The sequence below is a fragment of the Poromitra crassiceps genome (genome assembly GCF_964638095.1).
Source record: "Poromitra crassiceps genome assembly, chromosome: 3".
NCBI classification, from domain to species: domain Eukaryota; kingdom Metazoa; phylum Chordata; class Actinopteri; order Beryciformes; family Melamphaidae; genus Poromitra; species Poromitra crassiceps.
Genome location: NC_139625.1, coordinates 31208157 through 31232236, shown reverse-complemented (window position 1 = coordinate 31232236; position 24080 = coordinate 31208157). Strand labels below are relative to the sequence as shown.

Sequence of the window (24080 nt, the reverse complement as noted above, 5' to 3'; positions counted from 1 at the left end):
TGCCATTTTCAAATTGGATTGTCAATCAGTGCCACACCAAGATTAATGACTCGCACATCAACATTTTAATCTCCAACGGATCTGTAATGTTACTCCATCCAAAATCAGGACATTGGAATGAGAGCACTATACAAGATACACAGCACGGTCTTTCTCTTGCACTGCCATGGAAGGCAACCAATCAGACCCAGAGTAGAGTGGGTCACTACCGTAAATATCCTGAATAGCATGCCGCTTAACTGCAAATGGCTGTGAAATGGTCATTTGACAGGGCACAACATTTCTACAAAAACAAACTAAATTTTGCACTTATTGCTACTGTGCGCTGCCATGCCACTGGTTTGACCTTTGACCACCAAAATGTTATCTGCTCATCCTTGAGCAAGTGGACGTTTTTATGCCAAATGTGACCAAATTCCGTCAATGTGTTCCTGAGATATCGCGTTAACGAACATCGGACGGACGTATGGACGGACAACCGAGCTCGGCTATCGCCGCCGGAGGCATAATAAACGTTCTCTTTCCCATAGCCAGAAACCAGGGAACTCTCCTATACCACAAGAAGAATAACATATATGCATGTGTGAATTGAAGGGTGCTTCTCTTTAATTTGACATCAAACATGGTAAGTGTCCACAAGCCTATTGATTAAAAACATACCTGCATGCTGGAACAGATCCCTTCCACTGATTGATCAAGCGTCTCACCATGCTGAAGGTGTCAGGTTTGTGCTCGTGCATCAGCTCCATCTCTGTATTTTCCAAGTACTGTACTTAGTTTCAGTTCATAGGAATGTGTGTAGAGGAGGGGTGAGCAAGAGAGAGAAAGAGAGAGAGAGAGGCGGGAGGGGGGGGGCTTTGGAGACAAGGGAAGGCAAGTGCTTAGTTCCATTTGGGAGAAGTTTAGAGTTCTTTACGGCAATAGACTGTGCCATGTTATGTGATTTACTAATCTTTGCTACTGCTCTTTGTGTTTTCTCTTATATCTGGAGACGTGCCAAGACTAAACAGTGCCAGCACTAAACTTAATTTTAAATATAATGTTTTGGTAAACATGTACTGTGACAAAAATGTGCTACACACAGTCTGAAGATACAATCATCAGAGACATTTTAACCTGACCGTTTGGCATTGGACAGTAAGCAAACGCAGTAAGACAAGTCTTCATGCGCACTGTTAATTATGCCATCACCTGCCATCACCTATAAAATACACACAGCAGAGAAGCAAATACAATTGGAGGCGATATGTACAGTGACAGCACGCATACTTCACTTAACGGCATACAACTTTTAAGACATTCTGAATGAAATAATCCATGCAATATGTAAAAGAGAACACCGGCATGTAACGTTGAATTGTTACGATCTGATCATGCATAATATGTAATGATCATGCAGTACTACTGGTATGACACAGACATAATGTATTGACTAAAGTAGTTCCTACTCTATTTCAAAATATCGTACATCATGGATTTGGCACTTGCTTCAAATGCTAAATCCTTGTTTCATGACACATACAGAGGGCTTCCAAGCCTTAGCATGCCACAATGTGTGTACTGTGTACATCAGCAGAATGCCATATCTAGATGACATCTCATCTCATTTGTAATGTGCCAATGAGGCCTAATAGGGGATGGCAGTTGACCATTATGAAAACGTCATGATGGGACTGAAGGGAGCTTTAAAACTGAGGTCCCTTATTAAGGTCACGGGATTGCTAAGTGCCTTATTGGTTGGCTGGACATCAGCAAGAAGAAAAGTATGAACCTGTCAAACAGCCCACGCTAACTTTGTTTCAGAGGCTTTTAAGAGCTGATGTCTTGGCAGATGCTGTCATTACACAACTTTACATTTCCCCTGATGGAAAAATGTAAGCTCTCTCTTTCTCACTGTCTCTCTGTCATTTCTCACTCCTTCAGTTCTCTCAAATTTCAGGCCAATTTCAAAGTTGCCTTTTTTGTCAAAGGTCTTAGAGAAGGTAGTTCTCATCCAACTGCAAAGATTTTTAAATAATCATGGCATCCATGAAAGGTTTCAGTCTGGTTTTAAAGCATGTCATAGTATGGAAACAGCTCTCTTAAAAGTTCTTAATGAGCTTTTAACCGTTGACGCAGGAAATCCTGCTGCACTAGTGCTTTTAGATTTGAAAGCTGTGTTTTATACGGTGGATCCTCTTATGAAGGCTAAAGCAGTGTGGCATCAAAGGCATGGCCCTCAAGTGGCTTCAGTCCAATTTGGCGGATGGGAGCTTCTCTATCCACCCTAGGCGAATACTCCTCGACAGGGCCGCTGGAAGTCATTTGAAGCAGGGGGTGCTGGGAGGAAGGGACTCTCGGTGGGGCCCGCAAGGGCCCCGCCGAAAAAAATTTGGACGTTTTTTTTTTACATTTTTTTGCCATATTTAGAGGAATCTCTCATTTTAAATTAACATTAGGATACTGTTGTGATGTAATTATTCAGTATTTTCTCCTTTTCTCACTCATTCAGAGCAAAGAGGGAGATATATAGCATGATGATAATGCTCTATATCTCCCTATTTGCTCTGAATACACTAGTATTGCCACACATGACACAGACTTAACATGATAGAAATATTATCAGCAAACTTAATGACTAGACTAATTATTCTGATCTGAATGGCATATATCAAGAAACATTGACTCCTCTCTTTGCTGTATAGTGGGAGGTGCATTTTTGAGTAGGTGATTAAAATAGCATGTCAAGTTCACATTTCTTTATTGCCAGATTAAACAATTCGTATTGGTTGTTGGTTGGTTCAACACAACATGTGCGTGCATGCGCGCTTCTTCTTCTTCTCTAGCCTACAAGCATGTAACTTCCTTGATTGTTATTGTTGATAATTCTATTTAAATAGGCTACATTTTCATTTCCCAAAACATTCTTAAACAAGAAAGGAACATAGTGCACTGCAAAATATTTTTAATTACATTTGTAAAAAAAAAAAAAAAAAAATTTTTTTTTTTTTGGGAAAAAATCTAGGGGGTGCTGCAGCACCTGCAGCACCCCTACTTCCCGCGGGCCTGCTCCTCGACTGCGGCCGCACTTACTTGTGGGTCATCCAAGGCTCAATTTTGGGCCCCATCCTATTTCTTTTATATATGCTGCCCCTGGGGGGTCCATTTTCGAGAAGCACGATATTCCCTTTCATTGTTTTGCCGACGATATCCAAATGTATCTGTCGCTAAAAACAAAATGTAAAAATCCTATGCAGCCTCTGTTAAACTGCTTAAATGATATCAAGTCTTGGATGGAGTTGAACTTCCTCAACCGACAACCTTAATGAAAACAAGACTGAGATTGTTGTTTGGACGACCTGATCTTTTGGATTAATGTGTTGGTACTCTTGGCCCTCTAGCTGCTTACAATCACTCACCTGTTAAAAATCTTGGTGTGTTTTTTGACAGCTCTTTTAAATTTGATAAACAGATTAGTTCTGTTGTCAAATCCAGTTTCTTTCAGTTAAGAGTGCTAGCCAAAGTGAAGGTGCTATCTCTCCACAAAAGACTTGGAGAGAGTCATCCATGCTTTTATTACCTCTCGGCTAGACTACTGTAATGCTTTGTATGTGGATCTAGACCAGTCGTCTCTGCGTCGTCTCCAGCTGGTGCAGAATGCTGCAGCACGGCTTTTAACTGGAAAAAGAAAGCGAGAGCACATAACTCCAGTATTGGCCTCCCTACACTGGCTTCCTGTCCGCTACAGGATTGATTTCAAATCCTGCTAATTGTATTTAAGGCCCTAAATGGGCTTGCACCTGCTTATTTAGTTGATCTCCTGCACCATCACACTCCACTAGAGCACTGAGATCAAATCACCTCATGCTCTTAGATGTGCCAAGATCTAGAATTAAAACTAGGGGCGACCGAGCTTCTGCTGCTGAAGACTCACCTATTCTTGTTAGCGTTCGATTTGAGCTGAGCTCTGACACTCGATTATCTTTTATTGTGCCAAATTCCTTTTACTGTGTTTATTGCGCTTTTATCATTTCTATTTACTATTAACTGTTGTTTCTATTTGATGTGTGCAACCTGTCCAGGACTTTGGTCAACTGTGGTTGTGTAAATGTGCTTTATAAATAAACTTGACTGTCTGTCTCTCTCAATAGTGCTATAGATGGAATAGATGCTGTATTCTGCAATGTTGACTGTTGTGGATATGACAATGACATTTTAATTTTAAGATATCATTTCTATTTCACCTTAACCTTAGGGGCAACGGGAGAAGTGCGCTTGTGAGATGAATGTCACTGGTTCAAATTCAGTAGTGGCAGGGGAAAATAGAGATGAGGAAAGTGAATGAGTAATACTCTCCCCTCCATCAATAACTACTGCTGAGGTACCCTTGAGCAAGGCTGCTCCAATGAGGTGCTCAGTGGCTCCAGTTGTAGGCCTGGGGCAGCTCCCAGGTGTAACTATGAACTGAAAGTGTCTGGAAAAGCAAATACACTTCACACTCATTTGACTTTCCCTGGATGGATGGTTTTATGTGTGTGTGTGTGTGTGTATGTGTGTGTGTGTGTGTGTGTGTGTGTGTGTGTGTGTGTGTGTGTGTGTGTGTGTGTGTGTGTGTGTGTGTGTGTGTGTGTGTGCATGCGTGCGTGCGTGCGTGCGTGCGTGAGAGAACCACTGACCCAAATATTTTATTATAGACAAAGTCATCCATTGTTTTTTGTACTCACGTTTGGAAGCAAAGTGTTGTCCGTGGCCATCTTGGGGTCCTTGCGCAGCTCGCGTGAGACGGCACGAGACGAGGGGGTTTCCCAGAGCCGCAGCTCTGCCTGCTATCGGTCCGTGTAGTGTCCTCTAGTAAGAGAGTGGCGTCAGCGGAGGACCAAAATGCGAGACTCATTAGCCAATGAACAGCCAGGAATGGGTCTCATGCTACTTTTGCATGCTAAAATAAAGCCGATAATGTACAATTTGATTCATTTCAAGGGATGAAAAACCCTTTCAAAGTACAACACTGTCTATTTTCCTGCAATTCGACAGTGCTGCTTTTTTTACTCAAGAGTTCCACTTTCTACTTGCTGGAAAAAAACTGGTCCATTGGAGTGAATGGAGATGTCGGAACTCTTCTATTATACGGCTCTGGGTCCGTGATCGGCACGCTGCGTGATCACTGGACAGGCGACCTGTTAATCACCCCCAAAACATCGTCTTTTCTATCGCCTATTTTATTCTAAACGGGCGAGTTATATAAAAATACCCCCCCCCCCCCCCCCCCCCCACAGTTGTTATGAAAGGTGAAATTAACTATACAGGCCAAAACCGTGCTCCGGTCGAGTTGTAAACATGCTTAATCACTGTTACAAAGTGGGGCATTTTAACATGGGAGTGAACAGGAACGACGCCACTTCCGGGTCCTGCCTCAAGTGGCCATTCGAGGAACTACAGCTTTCAGGATCACTTCCACAGCTTCCTCTGTAAAACCCTAACCCAGGCTCTTCCCGAGGAGAAGAGCCTGGCACCCATCATTTGTGAATTACACCTCTTGTGTGTCTTTCCACCCTATACCCCGGAACCGGAATATGTAAACCGGATACGTGCCACATTTTTATCGTTCCCCTGTTGAAACGCCGATTCGAGTTGTGTAGGCTAACTAGTCGCCACGAATGGCAACGATGCCATATTGCATCAAAGTTTTGTTTTGTGTACTATGTAACTTTTTAGTCACCTCGTGTTATCAGGCTTTAGCTAGCTAACGTTAGCTACACGGAAGATTTTTCTGGTGCACACGTATCTGGTAACCAGATTCTGGTTCCTGCCATTCCGCATCACGCCCCCGGGTCCCGAAACATCCAGACTAGTAAAACCCCCGAGCTAGCCCACTGGTGAGAACAAGCGCAAATTCGTAATAGCTGCACCCACACACATGGAAATTTACGAAATGCAGGATGGTAGGGGCAGCCCATATTCTGCCTCTGCCAACCTGCGTTTAGTCAATTTTGGCAATCAATCGTCATGAACACAAACACACCTTCATACACACTTGACCTCGATGCCCAATTTCAGCCTTCTGCCTCTGCAATCCTGCATTTCAAAATTTAGCAACCAATATATTTTGCCTGCTAGAGCTGAATTGACAAGTTTCTATCTTAATTAATGGACACATTTTGATATCAGCACCAATATCAGTGCCTTGTCATTATATTAACACTGCTGATGTACAATCAATCAGTGGTTCAATTACACACACCATAGTGCGTCCTGTGTATATCTACTGTAGTCTAAAGATGTAGTTTACCGGAATGCAAAAACTTCTAAGTGAAAGAACAAAAATAGTTCTATCTTGGATAAACCTTTTTATTTTGGAAAATAAGTTAAACAATAATAATAAAATATATCCAAACAGCAAGAAACAAGTCATTAGAGGTTAAGGAGGAGAGAAAATAGACGTGGTGTGTACACCATTTGTTTGGGGGCACGCACGAGACGACCCTCCTGAGCACGAGTCTGTGAGCTCTCTGTTAACTTCTGTTAAGTCAGTTGGAAATCTCTTAGACCAGATCTAACCAGGACAGGCCCGGCTCCAGACCCAAGTTACAGAGGGGGCCTGCCTCTAGCTTGGGGGGGCCAAGCTACCCAAGGGGGGTCCGGGGGGATTCTCCCCCGGAAGAAGATTTTGTACATTTTAAAGTAAAATTCGTCAACCTGGTGCATTTGAGAGCAAAATGAAGAGGCTAAATCTGTGAAGAACTACACACATCTCTAATGTGTTGTGACTTTACAAATAATTAGGCCTAAACAATTAATATTAAGTGTATTTACACATTGTGCACAAATTGCATTCATTGTGACAAATTTACAATAGTTAATATCCAGCCAGAATCATTGCAAATGGATGTTCAAAGTAACAGTTAGCAATAGCATTCAGTTAATCAATGCCTAATGACAGCCAGATTCCATGTTAAACTATAAAACAGAAAAACGGAAAAACGTTTTTAGCAAAAAAAAAAAAAAAAAAAAAAGGGTTTTTTTTTTTGGAATGGGGGGGCCAGTTTGTTGAATGGGGGGGCCCGGCCCGGTCAGGCCCGCCCCTAACGCCGGGCCTGAACCAGGATCAACGGATTTGATTTGGAACGTATCAACATAACTATAGTATGTGTGCCATATACCGTATGTGCACACTCTCACTTACTTATTTTGTTCATCTAGCTACTCTTAAATCCATGAGGAGGGTGACACAGTGTGGTGGAAAGTGGGACCTCTCTACCTTGCAGTCCAGTTCACTGTAAACATTTTTAGGACAGGGATTCCCAAACATGTTTGTATAACACACACACACACACACACACACACACACACACACACACACACACACACACACACACACACACACACACACACACACACACACACACACTACATATACATTTGGATGTACAGCTTTTGTCTGAGGGACCCCCATCCGCAAAGGTTTTTGTTGTTGGGATATGATTCGGCACAGAATTGGACAATTCTACTGTTGGGGGAGAGAAACCTCTCATTAGAAGTCATTTCATAACTTTATTTCACTGCCCTAAATTCATCCACCTCTTACTGGGACCCCAAGGAACCAACTCGATGACCCCTGGAGGACCACATGCCATCCCCACTTTGTTGACTTTGTGAGCCACCGATTTTGCACCTATAGTGTGAGAGAGGTTTGTTATAGGCATGGCAGCTTAATTTGCCCAATTCCACTGGGACAATTGAATGAAGTCATGATAAACTCACTGTTGAATACCACAGACAAGTAGTCCCTATAGGAATATCAAAGAAATATCAGTGTGACATTTTTCTTCGCACTTTGTTTTTACTTGCATGCAAATGTTTCAGTTAACTTTTAAATAAGATTCAGATTTAAGACACTAGCAACACAAACTACTTCATCTTTTCAGAAGCAGACGTAGACCTACTTATAAATGGTAAGGATAGCATGGGCTCTGCCAATTGCCTAACAATTAATAAAAGGCCCCAACTTTTTGTCTTCCAATGGGCAAACAAAATAAGGCATAATACATTATGCCTACACACCCACACTTCGAATAGGTCTAACTATATATATATATATATATATATATATATATATATATATATATATATATATATATATATATATATATATATATATATTTATATACATACATATAGCGGAGATTCAGAGGGAGTGGACTGAGGCTGAAGTCAGTCATAACTGAGAAGTAACTGCTGATTTTCTTCACACTATTCTAATTCTTGAAATACTGTTTTGGGGTTAGGGTTCTGGTGCTGTAGGCCACAATTATGAAAAATGAAACAAATAAAGGCTAGGAATATTTCACTTTGTGTGTAATGAATCTATAATCTATGAAAGTTTCACTTTTTGAAAGGAATTATGGGGAAAAACTAACTTTTCCATGATATTCTAATTTTTTGGAAAGGATCTGATAGCCTATATATAGCACGTGACAGGATGTGAGCTGCCAAAACTGCAGGAACTGTACAATCAGTGGTGCCTCAGGAAGTCCCGGAAGATCATCAAGGACACCGTGCACGAACCACTCGCACAACAGCCTGTTCTCCCTGTTGCCCACAGGGAGAAGATACAGGGCCCTGAAAGCACGCACAAACCGTCTGCTGAATACCACTAGACTCCTCAATAAATAACACAAACACCTGTATTATTGTCATTTGCACACATCCACTGACAAGTGGACACTTTTGATATGTAGCCTATTCTATCTTATTCTATTTTAATAGGCTATCTTATTACGGTACTTCTTTATTACCTTTCTTATTTTACTGTTTCCCTCAACTGCCTTACATAGGCTACACTGTTTACATTGTTTGCCCTATTGTTGTTGTGATTGTGTGCTCTATTTGTGGTTTGCTGTGATTTTGTACCTATTTACCTACTGCACCTTGTCTGTAACACAGCCCACAGCATAATAATTTCACACTTGTAGGCTATACAACGGAGTGACAATAAATATCTTATATATACATATATATATATATATATATATATATATATATATATATATATATATATATATATATATAATTTGATGACTAGTCCGCAAATAATTTATGTCATGAATAGGCCTGTTTATGTCAATCTAAACTTTGCTGTGAATAAAAGAAGGATAAATCAAATCCAAGTTTATCCTCCTTCACGTCCCTTGCAACGAGGTTTGCCATAAAAACTGTGGCTTCTCTGCAGCGCATGTTTCTGAGTTCTGATGTGTGTCACTGTGCTGCTGTATGTACGTCCACTGACTACAGCAGATGATCTGCTGCTGTACTGTAGTATAAAATGCATACAAGGCAAGCCCGTGCAGGGGTGTCCAAGAAACCCCATCGACGAGACAAAACTCGCGGCGTGAACGTGGCAGCCATTTTACATCCTCAAGAGTGAATGACTGAAGCCGGACCCGTGCCGGGAGTTTTACACTTTTTCTCTCTTTTAATTATCACATTTATCTTCCGAAATTATCAACACCATACGAGTTGGTGATCCATCGGCAGGTATGGCGAATGCTACTAATTGGTCACGTGATTGTTGCTTAATTGATTGCTAAAACTCTCAGTCGTGCGGTGGTGTTTCAAACAATGTGGAAACTGGTGGTGGTTGGGAACGAGTTCTCCAGACCGGCTTTTTGAAAATGGACTCTTCCTATGTGGCGGCACGTTGACAAACCACGCATCTAGCTAGCTAGACCTCTAGCCTCCAAGGCCTCGTTAGATCTAATAAAAATTATGAGTCGTACTTTGACAATTGCTAAAGTCAACACCGACAAATGTCGTTGTAACAATGGGCTCACTGAAATTCCGTTCGAATTAGCATGCTAACCTAAGCTAGCCTATTTTGACAGATCAAGGAATTGACATGCTCATTGTCATTGTATGCTAACGTTAGCTAGCTAAAGCCAGTTAGCTTAGCAAGAATTTGCGATCCAAACTTACTCGTGTGCAGCATGTTTCGATCCCTGCAGGATTAGTAAATGCAGGTGCGTTCATAAAAAACGCAAACAAGTGAGGTGTGTCAATGTCCTGATGAAAGTAACTATTTTGCGTTAATAGTGGCTAATACAAACTAACGCTAGCTAGCTAGCTGTAACGTGTGCGAGTCAGTCCCTCCCCGCTAAATGTAACGTTAACATTAGGCTCGATTAATTCCCGGAAATTTATAAACTCATGCAACACGCTTTCACGCTGATTTTAATAGACTGCTCTACGTTAGCTAGGGTACTTTAAAACATTGCATAAATGCATTAACAGTAAAAATAGAGCACGTGCTGTTGAAGAAAATCAGATTATTATCGAACTATTTATAAAATGTCGTTTGCATGTTAGCTAATATACTAGCTGAGTGGAGCTAGGTTAACGTTAGGCCAAAACAGAAGGTAGTCCCCTCCACGTTTTGGTGAGGCCAGCAGCGTTGTCATTGATGTGAATGGAGAGCAGTCGGATCCCTGCTTTACATAGTGGCCCAGATTCTCCGTCGCTTAAAACGAATAGATCAAAATTCATCTGGTTTGGTCATTGGTATGATGGCCAGGCAGTGGAGAATTTACGCCAGTGTTAAAGTATTTGCTGCCACAGTGTCAGTCGACAGTATGCGAAAGGATACATGCTTGCTCACTGGTCAGCCACCGGAAACGGGGGCTCAGTCGTTGAAGGAACACGTGTATCAGCTATCTAGCCAGTGCTGAAGTCAGCAGGGAGAAGGTAAGCTAACATGTAATTTAGAGACCAGACCAGGCTTCTACAGCAGCGGCGGAGAGGGTTGAGATAGAACGTTAGCAAGTGAACTTTGCGCAAACTTCTTACCCCAAAACAAACCAGAACAGAAAAAATACCACTGACACGAGCTGTACTTACTTTATGTTTCAAAGATGACAAGGTATTGATCCCTGTGGGTTAATTAGGTATGTTTATGTTGGTTTAGAGAGTAGGGCATGATATCCAAATGTGTGTCAACTGCCCATATCTTTGACGGGTTGCTCAGGTCTATTGCCTGATGCAAGCTGAGAGCTGCAGGTCTGAAGTCAGGAGAGTGAAAAGTCTCCTGACTGCAGGGACCACAGGACTCATATACTGTTTTTGAACGTTGGCATGGTATTCCCTATGCATTGATAATGTGTGTTATTAATATGACTTAACTCTGTATGCAAGGTCAAAAATGGTCAAACTTCCGTCTGAGACTTTGCACTCTCCTGAACACATCCCAAGTCTTGCCCTTGACCCAGGATTAATTTGGCTCATTGCATTTACACAGATTTCTGGAGACATGGCCACAGAACATATTAATGGAAATGGTCCAGAAGAACCAATGGACACCTCTGCTGCAGTTACCCATTCTGAGCACTTCCAGACTTTATTAGAAGCTGGTTTACCACAGAAAGTTGCTGAAAAACTAGATGAAATTTACATAGCAGGTAAGGCACAGTGAATATCCTAGCATATTCATATACACAAATTTTTATTTCAATCAAGCTCTTGCATGTGCTGTCATTTTATCACCTTTTTGAATGTGGGAATTGGGATCCTGAAGCAACTTTTTGTGGTTTCTTACCAAAATGGGTACTGCAGTGATACAAAATTGTAAATCACACAGAGTTGGTGTGAAAATGAGTGAATGATTGCTGCATTTGCATTCCTAATAAGGTGCACGGCCACTGGTGTCAGGGCGAGTTATTTGTCTTCATTCATACCTTGAATTTTTTTTACTCTAGTCTCCCAGGGAGTCTCTCAGTGAACCTGTCCAGTCTCGCATCACTACATCTCCCACCCCACCCCAAATCCTTTTTTTTTTTTTTTTTTTTTTATACTTATTATAGAGGGATGAATGGGTATAAGCATGGCTCCAAAAGTGGCAGGTGGAATTTCGGCTCCGATCTTCTTAGGCCTACACGCCTTCTTCACTCACTTTGGTCAGATCTTTCAAAAGTGTCCACAGGGGTGAGCTGCAGCAGCTAATTTTGGGGGTCATTTTGGGACTTGTTTGGCGGGTCAGATCTAGAAAAGTACTGGCCTGGCCTTTTCAGGCCAGATGGGGCTGAACCAGAAACAATGGCAGCAGCTGTCTGGTGTGTGGCTGCCTGGGACAGGTGAAGGGCCCCCCCTCCATAGAGCAGAATGCAGACAGGCTCAGTATAGAGGGGCACTGGCATATCACGTTACACTGTCACATCTGTTGTGATTAGTTCTGCAAAAACGTGTTGGTTGGAGAATAAAGTGCAGCCTGACGAGTGAATGAATACAGCTCCATAAGAGTAGGCATATCCAGCTCCTCACTCCCAATGATAGCCTACACTGACACATTGCATGATTTTAAGATATTTGCCATGCAAGTTGACTTGCATGCAAATGTTTCTCTATGATTGTTTCAGTTGACACTTGTGTGCTTAAATGGCTTAAGCTACATGGGGAAGGGGGAGTCACAATGCAATGTTTCTCATTCTGTCTCGTCAGCAGCTTATCTTTTCTATTTCTGTGTGTCTGTCCCCTCCAGGTTTGGTGTCACACAGTGACTTAGATGATCGAGCGATTGAGGCTCTGAAGGAGTTCAACGAGGAAGGTGCTCTGCAAGTCCTTTTGCAGTTCAAGGACAGCGACCTCTCACATGTTCAGGTATGCATGTGCCACCCAGGCACAGTGGATTGATTGAATCACTTTGCACTTTGATTTCTGGCACCTTCATACTATGTGATGGTCCCTCCAGCAGTATAGAAAAGTGGTAGTACATCATTGGCAATATATAATTACATTGTGATTGCACAAAGAGTACCTGGCTGTCGCTGATCTTATCTGCAAGATGGACCACTGGTTTAAAGTTGTGTGACTATTGTTGCCATAGCACTGACTTGATTGTGTTTGGATTTACAGAACAAAAGTGCCTTTCTTTGTGGCGTTATGAAGACGTACAGACAGCGAGAGAAACAAGGGACCAAAGTGTCAGACTCCAATAAAGGACCAGATGAGGCCAAAATCAAAGTAAGAGTTGATGCTGCATTTACTAACATGACAAAATGTGATTTAGGCTTGTAGCAATACAGCACTTTGAAGTTTCAACATTCACTTTACACAGTAACTAATCAGATTACAAACGAGGAATTTGACTTAGTGCAAGTATGCAGCACAGCGGTTACATCAATAGTAGAATACGAAGCAATACAGGAAAACAATCACAAATTATAAAGTGCAAAATATAAAGTCCTTTAAAGTGACATATCATGGGGAGGTGGGTGTTCAGCACAGAACACTGCTGGCTCACCCAAGTAGATAGTTGATTATGTGAATTCATTTATCTTAAACTTTGTGGCCAATTGCATTTAGCTTTGATGTGGTATCCAAATGATGAAATCTTTTCTTATATTCTGTAGTAACTATGGTTACACTGACAGCTTACCGCTAAGATCTGACTGGATACCTCTTCGCATAAATGGCATCTATCTGAATTTCTTTTCCACAAACACGTTTTAAATCGGGAGTGCTTTTTTCACCCACCGTTATCTCTGCTCTCAACCTGGCAGACATTGTCCGTGGGGGGGGGTTCCCCGACCTGTTACTGAGCCGGGGGGGGATAAAGTCCTTATTTGTGGGGGCTTTCGGGTCTCATTGAAGAGGCGGATGGCAGTTGGGTCGAAACAGTTGGGGAGAAAGTCTCTGTGATGAGAGGTTCTCCTACTGCCAGACATCAGTATTCTGCTGCTTCAGCGTCCCTGCAGTGTGTGGTGCTGAAGGGATGACAGGCTGCATCTGACCACCTTTTCATCACGGCGGATGATGTGTGTTTGTATGCATCCAAGGATGCAACTCAAAACACATTCATAGAAGCAACTGTTGCCTCATTTTTTCTTTTTTTTTCTTTTTGTAGACTTGGATTTATTCGACCTTTTGAATATTGTGAGCTTGTTTTCTTGTTGATCAGGCTCTGCTGGAGAGGACTGGCTACACGCTCGATGTGACAACAGGCCAGAGGAAGTATGGAGGTCCCCCGCCAGAGTCGGCCCACTCAGGGGCACAGCCCACCATCGGTACAGAGGTACGATGCTCCTCACCTGTGTCTTAGATGATTAAGTATCATTTATTAAGCACCACAGTGTGACAATGACCTCTTCTTATTTTTGTAGAGTTGAGGGGACAAGGCACATTGGTGTCTGTGGTTGTGTTCAGCACAGTGTGAACACTGCTGGCTCACCCAAGTTAGATAGTTGATTATGTGAATTAATTTATCTTAAACTTTGTGGCCAATTGCATTTAGCTTTGATGTGGTATCCAAATGATGAAATCTTTTCTTATATTCTGTAGTAACTATGGTTACACTGACAGCTTACCGCTAAGATCTGACGGGATACCTCTTCGCATAAATGCCATCTATCTGAATTTCTTTTCCACAAACACATTTTAAATCGGGAGTGCTTTTTTCACCCACCATTATCTCTGCTCTCAAACCTGGCAGATATTCGTAGGGAAAATCCCAAGAGACCTTTTTGAAGATGAGCTGGTTCCGCTGTTTGAGAAAGCAGGACCCATCTGGGACCTCCGCCTGATGATGGATCCTCTCAGTGGCCTGAACAGAGGCTACGCCTTTGTCACTTTCTGCACTAAAGAAGCTGCACAGGAGGCCGTCAAATTGGTACGTCACCTCAATAGCAATCAGAACAACAAAGAGACACGTGGGCTGTTTGAAGTCTCGGGGTGCGACATCAGCTTACTTTGTTCTCTTGGCTAAATCCTATGCTTAAAGCTGCTGTAAGTGGTATATTTGTCTTAAGTGGTTCTATATTCTTACAGTGGATGTAGCCGCACACCAATGAATTTAGGCTTTTCTAGCCTTAATTCATTGAGATAGTGTGGATACTTCCACTGCCGTCCTCTATATCGACGCACCCAAGACTGCGTTTTTCATGCCCTGAGTAGGCGCAGTAACATAGTATTTTGACTATATTCTGACAGCAATCACTGATATAGTGTTTAGTCAGTAACATGGGTCTCCGGAAGTTAAACTTTTCTGGTATCCCATCCTACTTTATCCAATCAGGAGAATGAACTCCACAAAGAGGATTGAGTCAACACTGTTCTCATTCCCAAGTGTTCAAGGCTTTGGGTTGGTGTTCTGAATCATCCCACCAACAATCCAAAGCGCCAGTATTTGACTTCTTGGGAATGAGAACCGTGTTGACTCAATCCTTCCTCCAGAATCACTTACAGCACCTCTATGATATTTGAAATATGTATTTGAACCATGTCTGTTATAGGGATGGGCATTTCTATCAAAAACACTATAGGAAATCTGGTGAGTTTAAAGTCGACTTTTCATTGAAATTCTCCCACCCCTAAAAAACAAAAGTCAAATGTTATGTGGTCTCTCTCCCCTGATTCTAGGTATAGTTGAATCGCTTGATTTGACCAAGTAAAACAAATTTTATAAGCATTTTATGCAACGTCTATGGAAAAACGAATGGCGGATGAAATCCCAGGGAGAGGGGGTGACTTTGGAACTCTATTGACACAGGGAGCCAGACCTTAGGAAGACTACGTTAGCATCGTTAGCGTAGCTTCCTGAATGGAGCCGAGGTGGCCCAGGGAACAGTAGACAGAATATCAGCTTTTCTTCAAGCAGTAATGAGCCTTGAAACCTTTTCCTTGTGGCTGAGTGTTGCTGTAAGATAGATAGTTTAACACCATTTCTACTATGTTTCTACCAAGGAGCTGCTGGGTGCTACTGCTCCATACATGAGTGCGCGCGCAGTCGCACTGCGCAGCAGCTACGGCAATGTCACATGGACAAACTTGTTTTCTCTTAAACAGGAATGCAAACTAGTCACCCTAAAGGCCTAAACAGACTCATCCGTCAGAGCCTCGCCCCGCCCTCCCCGTATGACGGGGGCTGCTCAAAAATGTAACTCAGCGGCGACGATACGTGCGTGACGTCAGCTGCACGAGAGTTGTGATTGGCCGTTGCCGTGGCTCATCGTCGTAAAGTTGCCTTCAAAGCATGACGTTAGATTATAACGAACTAGTTGTGTGGCTTAGCCTTCCCAAATGTTGAGGGTCGAGGGTTAGAATTTAATACATAGAATTGGGAACGTTACATTCAATTTGTGCTTCCTCACTGTCCTCTGTGCTTCCTCACTATCCTCTGTGCTTCCTCACTGTCCTCTGTGCTTCCTCACTGTCCTCTGTGCTTCCACAGTGCAACAACAATGAAATTCGACCGGGCAAACACATTGGCGTGTGCATCTCTGTGGCCAATAATAGGCTGTTTGTTGGCTCCATCCCCAAGAGTAAAACAAAAGACCAGATTGTTGAAGAATTTGCAAAAGTCACAGGTGAGTCAACATCATTTTGATGCAACACTTTTACTGTAACATTTTATTCAAAGCTTCAACCGAGCATTTTGAAGTAGTTTATAATTTACCTGTTTATCAAAAGTATAATTGTATTCACACTGCATTCAAGATATGACCTGCGGTGTGTGAATACCTTTTATCTCAACGATTGGTGCTTGAAGCTTTGATGGCAGTGTAGTTGTATTGTGAAATGAGGTGTGTTGGAACATATCCTCTTTGTTCCTATCCTATGGAGGTCCCCCACCAGAGTCGGCCCACTCGGGCACAGCCCACCATCGGTACAGAGGTACAATGCTCCTCACCTGTGTCTTAGATGATTAGGTATAATTTATTAAGCACCACAGTGTGACTGACAATGATCTCTTCTTCTTTTTGTAGAGTTGAGGGGACAAGGCACATTGGTGTCTGTGGTTGTGTTCAGCACAGTGTGAACACTGCTGGCTCACCCAAGTAGATAGTTGATTATGTGAATTCATTTATCTTAAACTTTGTGGCCAATTGCATTTAGCTTTGATGTGGTATCCAAATGATGAAATCTTTTCTTATATTCTGTAGTAACTATGGTTACACTGACAGCTTACCGCTAAGATCTGACTGGATACCTCTTCGCATAAATGCCATTTATAATGCAATTTATAATTGTATTCACACTGCATTCAAGATATGACCTGCGGTGTGTAAATACCCTTTATCTCAACGATTGGTGCTTGAAGCTTTGACGGCAGTGTAGTTGTATTGTGAAATGAGGTGTGTTGGAACATATCCTCTTTGTGTTACCGTCTTGTTACCATGATGGTTTACCCGCCTTAGATCTGACTGGGCACTCCCAACTTGTTGAAGTTGGTAGACACTAGGCATTTGTTGTACTTGTGATTGCAGACATTTTATTATAGCCTTATCAAAGCAAAGTCCACCTACACTTTGATATACTCCAGAAGACTTTCAAGCAAGAAGTTGCTATTTTCTTCATTTGCGTTTTTGAAATTAAAGTCACATTTCAGTGCTTATGAAAATGCAATGAATCTTTACTTGTAGTTTGTTGCATCTCTGCCTGTTTGGAAAGGCCCAACCACTGACTTGTTTTCACTAGTTGTCTACAGTAGGTGGCTTTCTGGAAAGTCAACCATCCAGAATGAATCCAGTTAACCACCTGCCGCCTCTACTCCCCGTCTCTCCCATTTTTTCCGTTTCCACAGAGGGCCTAAATGATGTCATATTGTACCACCAGCCAGACGACAAGAAGAAGAACAGGGGCTTCTGCTTCCTGGAGTATGAAGACCACAAGACGGCGGCTCAGGCACGTCGCCGGCTCATGAGTGGCAAAGTGAAGGTGTGGGGAAATGTGGTCACCGTGGAGTGGGCCGATCCCATAGAGGACCCAGATCCAGAGGTCATGGCCAAGGTAAGGCACGGGGTCAGAGGTCCCCATTAACATGTTGTCTTAAAGGGATAGTCTAGCCCTATTTGCTACTTACCAATGATGATGTTGATTGGTGGAGTTCTTTCTCAGTACAATCAATAGGCCCACTTGGAGTGGACATCACAGGGTTAGTTGCACACGCATCGTGGTATCCAAAACTCTGAGGAAGCAAGTGAAGCCGAAACTAGAGATATGTTATTGTAAGTCGCTTTGGATAAAAGCGTCTGCCAAATGACGTAATGTAATGTAGAGAGATCCCCGGAATACAGGAAAAAGACATCTTGTGCCGTATAGACCAGTTGTTCCCAAACTTAGTGGGGTCGCCTGGAATTCAAATAGGGTCGCCTGATTGATTGATTGGTTTTTTACACCACACACAATTTAATATTACCGAAGATGATTAGGGTCACTTGCGATTTTTAGTTTTGTTTTGAGTTTAAACTGATAATCTAGATTTTTGTGACGTCAAAATAGGGTCACAAGCCAAAAAAGTTTGGGAACCCCTGGTAGACGCTGGACATTCCCACTAGGAATATGACGATGTCCGGCACTTCAACTTTGGCGATGTAGACAAATCCTGACGGTGAGTATGGGTCAGGAAACCTCACCCCTTTGAAAGAGTTAGCTAATTTGTTTAAGATAACCTGTCTGTTGCTGTCAAAGCTTTAAAATACGCGGAGGAGGTGTCCGGATCTTCCAGATTTCTATGACAGCTGAACCGCTAGTTGTAACTTTCTGCAACCAGTTCGGCTCCGCCCACAAAATATGTAATTGCAGTTTACAAACATAAAAAGGGTCTATGCTGTTCCTCATAGTAGCTCTGGAAAGTTGGGCAAAAACAAATGCAAGGTGAATGGGGTCACACTCCTGTATGTACAAGCTGACTGAAGCTCACTGAAATGTACTTTGTGTGCTCTGTGGATGACATTTTAGTGAGCCTCAGTCAGCTTGTACATACAGGAGCGTGACCACTTTGGCCTTGCATACATTTTTGCCCACCTTTCCAGAGCGTGCAGCCGTGCATGAGGAACAGTATGGATTGTGCTGAGAAAGAACTTGTACCAATCAACAATCATTGGTAAATAGCAAATAGGGCTAGACTTTAAAAAGTTAACTATCCCTTTGTATGTGGTAGGGGGTAGAAGCGGTATTTAACATTGATTTAGCCATAGTGGCCTCTCTAGCTGGAAAATGTATAATGTAATCTACTTTGTCAGCCCACCCAAAAATATGCAGTTGCAGCACCGCTCTGCATGCATCATGATGTAAATATTTAAATAATATCTACTCAATAACACCAAAATGGAACCTATCGTAAAATGGGGCTAGGAGCTACATATTATCCCCACAAAAAAATAAAAACTATAACAAACACTGCGTAGTAACGATGCTTTTATGTCTTCTAAAAATGGGAACTTGGGCATCCCGAACAACTTTGGGACTTTAATTATCTTGGCAGTTGTCTTTGAAGTTTATTTTTCTTCTTTTTTACAATATCCTCAACATTGCGTTTCCATTCACAGGTCAAGGTGCTGTTTGTGAGGAACCTAGCAAGCACTGTTACAGAGGAGATACTTGAAAAGGCCTTTAGTCAGTTTGGCAAGTTGGAGCGGGTGAAGAAATTGAAAGACTATGCCTTCATTCACTTCGAGGAAAGAGATGGTGCTGTGAAGGTATGGAGAGAAAGATCTTTCATGTCTCTGGACAGACACTCAAGCAGTTTCTCTATAACCCTGACTTCAATCAGTGTTATCGCAGAGATTATGGTAATTGGATGTTATCTGATCACCTTTGCAGGCTTTGGCTGATCTAAACGGAAAAGACCTTGAGGGAGAGCACATTGAAATTGTCTTCGCCAAGCCCCCTGACCAGAAGAGGAAAGAACGCAAAGCCCAGAGACAAGCCGCCAAAACACAGATGTACGGAAAAATAAAACTCACAGCTATGATATTTGAACCATACAGTCTTAAGTGTAAAGCACGATGCGATATTGACAAGTGATGTAAAACGTGTGTATCCTCTCAGGTATGACGATTACTATTACTACGGGCCTCCCCACATGCCTCCACCCACAAGAGCCCGAGGACGGGGTGGCCGAGGAGGCTATTCCTACGCCCCTGACTATTATGGCTATGAAGACTATTACGATTACTATGGCTATGATTACCATAACTACCGGGGCGGCTATGATGACCCCTACTATGGCTATGAGGATTTCCAGGGGTCTGGGCGAGGACGAGGAGCCAGGGGAGGAGTCCGTGGTGGTGCTAGCCAGACCAGGGGCCGCGGTTCGATCACACCCAGGGGCCGAGTGGGCTTCTCCCAGCGAGGAGGCCCTGCGACTAGCAGAGGTAAGCGGAGTGAATGGAGAATCGGTCCATATTTGACACTAGGGGTGCCACTTATTATTTTCATTATCGAGGAATTTATTTTTCTATGAATCAGTCAATATTAAAAAAAAAAAAATCAAATGGCCATCACAAGTTGCCAGAGCCCAAATTGATGTCTTAAAATGGTTTGACCAGCAGCAAAAATAAATAAATAATATTTTTATAATTTTTATTTTATTAACACAATTCTGCAGATAACATAGAGAGAGAAATAAAATAGACCACCTGTGCAAAAATGGAGAGGAGCCGTGCTGCTTGAGGAACAGGGAACAGCTGGCTGGATGGGATGAGTCTGAGCTGATTGGTTGATGGCAGGCAGGTGAAGGCGGCCGTGGAACCAAGTAACAGGACAAACAGGCTGATAGGTGGCTCAGTGGTTAGCACTGCTGCATCACAGCAAGAACCTCCCGGATTCGAACCCAGTCTGTCCCAGGTCCTTTCTGTGTGGAGTTTGTGTGGGCTTCCTCTGGGTGCTCCGGTTTCCTCCCACCATCAAAGACATGTATGTTAGGGTTAATACTCCTGTCAGTGTGTGTGAGGCACTGGCAATTTGAACTGGAGTTCCAAGGTACAGCACTTGAAAATTAGCCATCTGGCTAACACTGGCACATCCACAGTAATATTTGTTAATGTGCATTGTCCCTCAAATGAATAAATAAAATAAAATGGCAAACAGGTGTGCACGTGCAGGAGGAGGGAACCTAGAACGCAAGCCTCACTAAATGTTACCTGACTGACCTGAATTTGGCTTGTGCCATGGGGAAAAAATATTTTATAATTCATAAAATTAATATTTGTTGATTATTCATTTTATAATATACAAAACAGAAGCAAGCGAATCTTAGCATTTGTGAAGTTGTTAATCAATCAATTTAATTCAGCACTATTTGACAGTTGCAGACAAATGCATATTTTACCCCCCGGTACCAAACTATGCCGGTTCAGACTTTTAGAAGCTTAGATTGTCAGAGTGCTACTTGAATTGACTTGGCTATCAATCACGGCTTGCAGAAAAGGATATCGAGCAGAAAGTTCAGGGGAATCACATGGCTCGTGCATTGGTATAGCTTGTTGTCGACCACGTGATTCGGGTGACGTTTGAGGGGCAGCTCTCCCAGAGCTACTATGGAAAATGGAGGAAAGCGAGTATGCAAGAGGTTGGATGCCGCTCCACGCTGCAGGTATCGCCAGAAGATTGCAAAACATAGGATATGAGCCATATGCAATGAAGAGAAGCAGTTTTCCCACCTTATCAGATTTTGCTAGTGCTGTCCTATCACTTCCTATGTGGCCTGCTGCTGGTTGCCCACCAGCATGATCAGGTGGTTTGCAAACAAGTCAGTGGTCTCACCCCGGTCGCCATCTTGACGTGACGTCACCTGAAAACAACCTACTGTATATGAAAAGAGTCAGGGCTTGGGGAAGTCGTATGATTTCCTACAACACAAGTAGTAATAATAATAATAATAATAATAAATTTTATTTACAAGCGCCTTTCTGGACACCCAAGGTCACTTTACATGGTAAAAACAAGCGCAATAAGCAACAATAGAGGCGAGGCAACACAAATACACTAAACAACAGATAAAGGTTAACGATAAGAAATGGGGGGGGGGGGGGGGGAAGCAATCACAGTGAGTAGGCTATCTTGAACAGGTGAGTTTTGAGGCTAGTGTTGATACTATGGAAATTATGTGCTGGTAATAATCACAAACACACACAAATGTACACACTCATTGCTTTCGATTACATTTTTAATTTCATTTGAAAAGTTACAGCTGCTTATTGGCTTCATAAGTACTCCCTGACAGGTATCCTCTTTCAGGGCTAGCAGACGGCCTGCTCCGTTTGCCAGCAGACAAAGATCTTTCAGAACATAAAACACAATCAAACACAATCAGTTTCATCCTAAATATCACAGTATTTCATGAAACTGTCAGTATGTATTCTGAATCTGATTGATGTGGAATGTGTGAGGTGGGTGTCTTGATTTTTTTTCTGTTCTAATTTTATCCCTCCTCATTGGTCCAGCAGGGAAACGCGGCCGAGGGCGGTCCTGACCTGTCACAGTGGAGACTGACTTGCTGTGTGGGGTTACACCGTAAGCTGCGATGGATGTTGACAGAAGAAAATGCGACAAAAAGGTCCAATGATATTCCAGCCTTACAGAAGAAGCATCCCCCTGTTCCCCCCCCCCCCTTTTTTTTTGTTTTGTTCTTAAACTGCCACCTTAAAAAGATGACCGGAGGATTCTGAATACTCGCCACCACCTCTCCTTGCCCCGAGCCCCTGTACCCCGCCCCTACATACCAGGCTCCATGAATTGCCCTAACAATCTCCCCCCTCCCTGTCCCCGAACATGCCATTTTTTTTTAAATAATTATTGAAGAATTTGCACTTTTTAAGTTTCTTAGGTTTGAAGTGGCTCAAAGGAGCTTGATGCTATTGTATATTTTTGTGCTAATCGCAATTTTATTGTCGGAATATCCATGTTAATCTTAATCGTTTGATTTGGATGTTTGAAAGAGAACATTTGCAGGTTTTTAGGGTGTACCCACCTGGCATGGAGAAGTCAGGCATTCCAGGAAAGTGGTTCTTTTCAGAACTAGTCTTTAAAGGGTTGGTTGACTACCTCAGTACAGAGGACTAAACTACCCGGCCTGTACTGTAAATAGGGAAACTATATTGATGAAAGCAGGGCTTGTTTTCATACAAAATATGCACAAGAGCAGCAGCGCAAAAAAAACGATGTACTTAATGTAATATAGTCATTTTAGCTGCAGCTCTGACACTGCAAACAGTCAAACTGGGCATGCAAAACAATCTCATATGATGAGTCTGAACAAGCCCTGCTTTTATCCTATTTTGAACTGAATTAGCCGCCTTGCTTCTTCAGAGTATGTAGTTACTGGTTGTATAGTTTTTCGGATAAAATGTTACTTTTGTAAAGGCTTCAACATCGCAGGGGCATCCAACTGCCTTTGATTAAAAAAAAATAAAGCCCTGCAGTGTCCCTTTTGTGCCACTGTATATTCCAGTGGATTTGTTTTATACCAACAAAGCATTTTTGAACATTGTCAGAAGTAATGTAGAACACCCATCATAATGCGATTATTCTCCAAATCATGTAAAATCTTGAATGATCCCTTCCCAGCTCCCAAGACAGCAACTGTGCAGTAGATCTTTCAAGTGAATCTTGATTGGTTGATGACTGAATTGCCATAATGCCCAGCCAGCGAGCATGTGTGCCTCTTGTAGCTGCTATGATTTGGTGAGGGATCATAGTCACATTAGTGGTAGAAGGGATACTGCAGTGAATGATTTGTATTTCCAGGTATAGCAAAAAGGAAACTGTGCTATTCAATCCCCGGTTTTGTATACAGTTAACTCCCTCTTCAATAAAATCATTACATCCACCTTTTGAAAAAAAGATGTTAGCAATTTTAACTATTGTTGGTGGCCAACAACGTTTTTTGCATTCCTGCAAATAAATTGTTTTATACTGTAAAATGGAGGTGAGTGTAACTTATTTTTGTAATAAAGTTTTTGATTTCTATCTGTGTCGTACTGTTTCGATGACATCTTCCTGAGTAGCCAATTGGCTGATCTTTGATGTCTGGAAAGCGCAGGTTTGGCAACTGTTTTTTGTACATTGGCAAGGGAACTGGGACCCAATTGGCTTATTGGGGTCTTGACATAATTTCTATAGGTAACACTGACGTGTACTATGTTGTATGCTTTTGGAATCTACCTTTATGAGAATTTCAAAGGGAATATACAAATTAGGATTGTTTTCTCACATTTAACCCTTTATGAAGGACTGGGATGATGCTATATCAGGTCTCCGTTTCAACTTGTCATTAGACAAATGTATGTTTGGTAATTTACAGAGTGGCATTTAGGACTGTTTTGCCAGCCCACATT

At 42.3% G+C, this 24080-nt stretch overlaps 1 protein-coding gene across 2 annotated transcripts; it reads left to right on the top strand.

Moving 5' to 3' along the window:
- The first annotated feature begins 9384 nt into the window (after nucleotides 1-9384).
- On the top strand, nucleotides 9385-23712 carry LOC310773848 (heterogeneous nuclear ribonucleoprotein Q-like). 2 transcript variants are annotated; one of them, XM_083633824.1, is made up of 12 exons: nucleotides 9385-9513; nucleotides 11267-11426; nucleotides 12503-12621; nucleotides 12877-12984; nucleotides 13922-14035; nucleotides 14453-14629; nucleotides 16190-16325; nucleotides 17543-17748; nucleotides 19290-19439; nucleotides 19564-19685; nucleotides 19792-20117; nucleotides 22188-23712. In XM_083633824.1, the coding sequence occupies exons 2-12, from the start codon at nucleotides 11279-11281 to the stop codon at nucleotides 22214-22216; spliced, it is 1635 nt and encodes a 544-aa protein (XP_083489950.1). In that variant the 5' UTR covers nucleotides 9385-9513; nucleotides 11267-11278; the 3' UTR covers nucleotides 22217-23712. The 2 variants fall into 2 exon arrangements, with proteins under 2 accessions (XP_083489950.1, XP_083489951.1); XM_083633825.1 differs by lacking the exon at nucleotides 11267-11426 and having other exon boundaries at nucleotides 9392-9513.
- The last annotated feature ends 368 nt before the right edge of the window (nucleotides 23713-24080 follow it).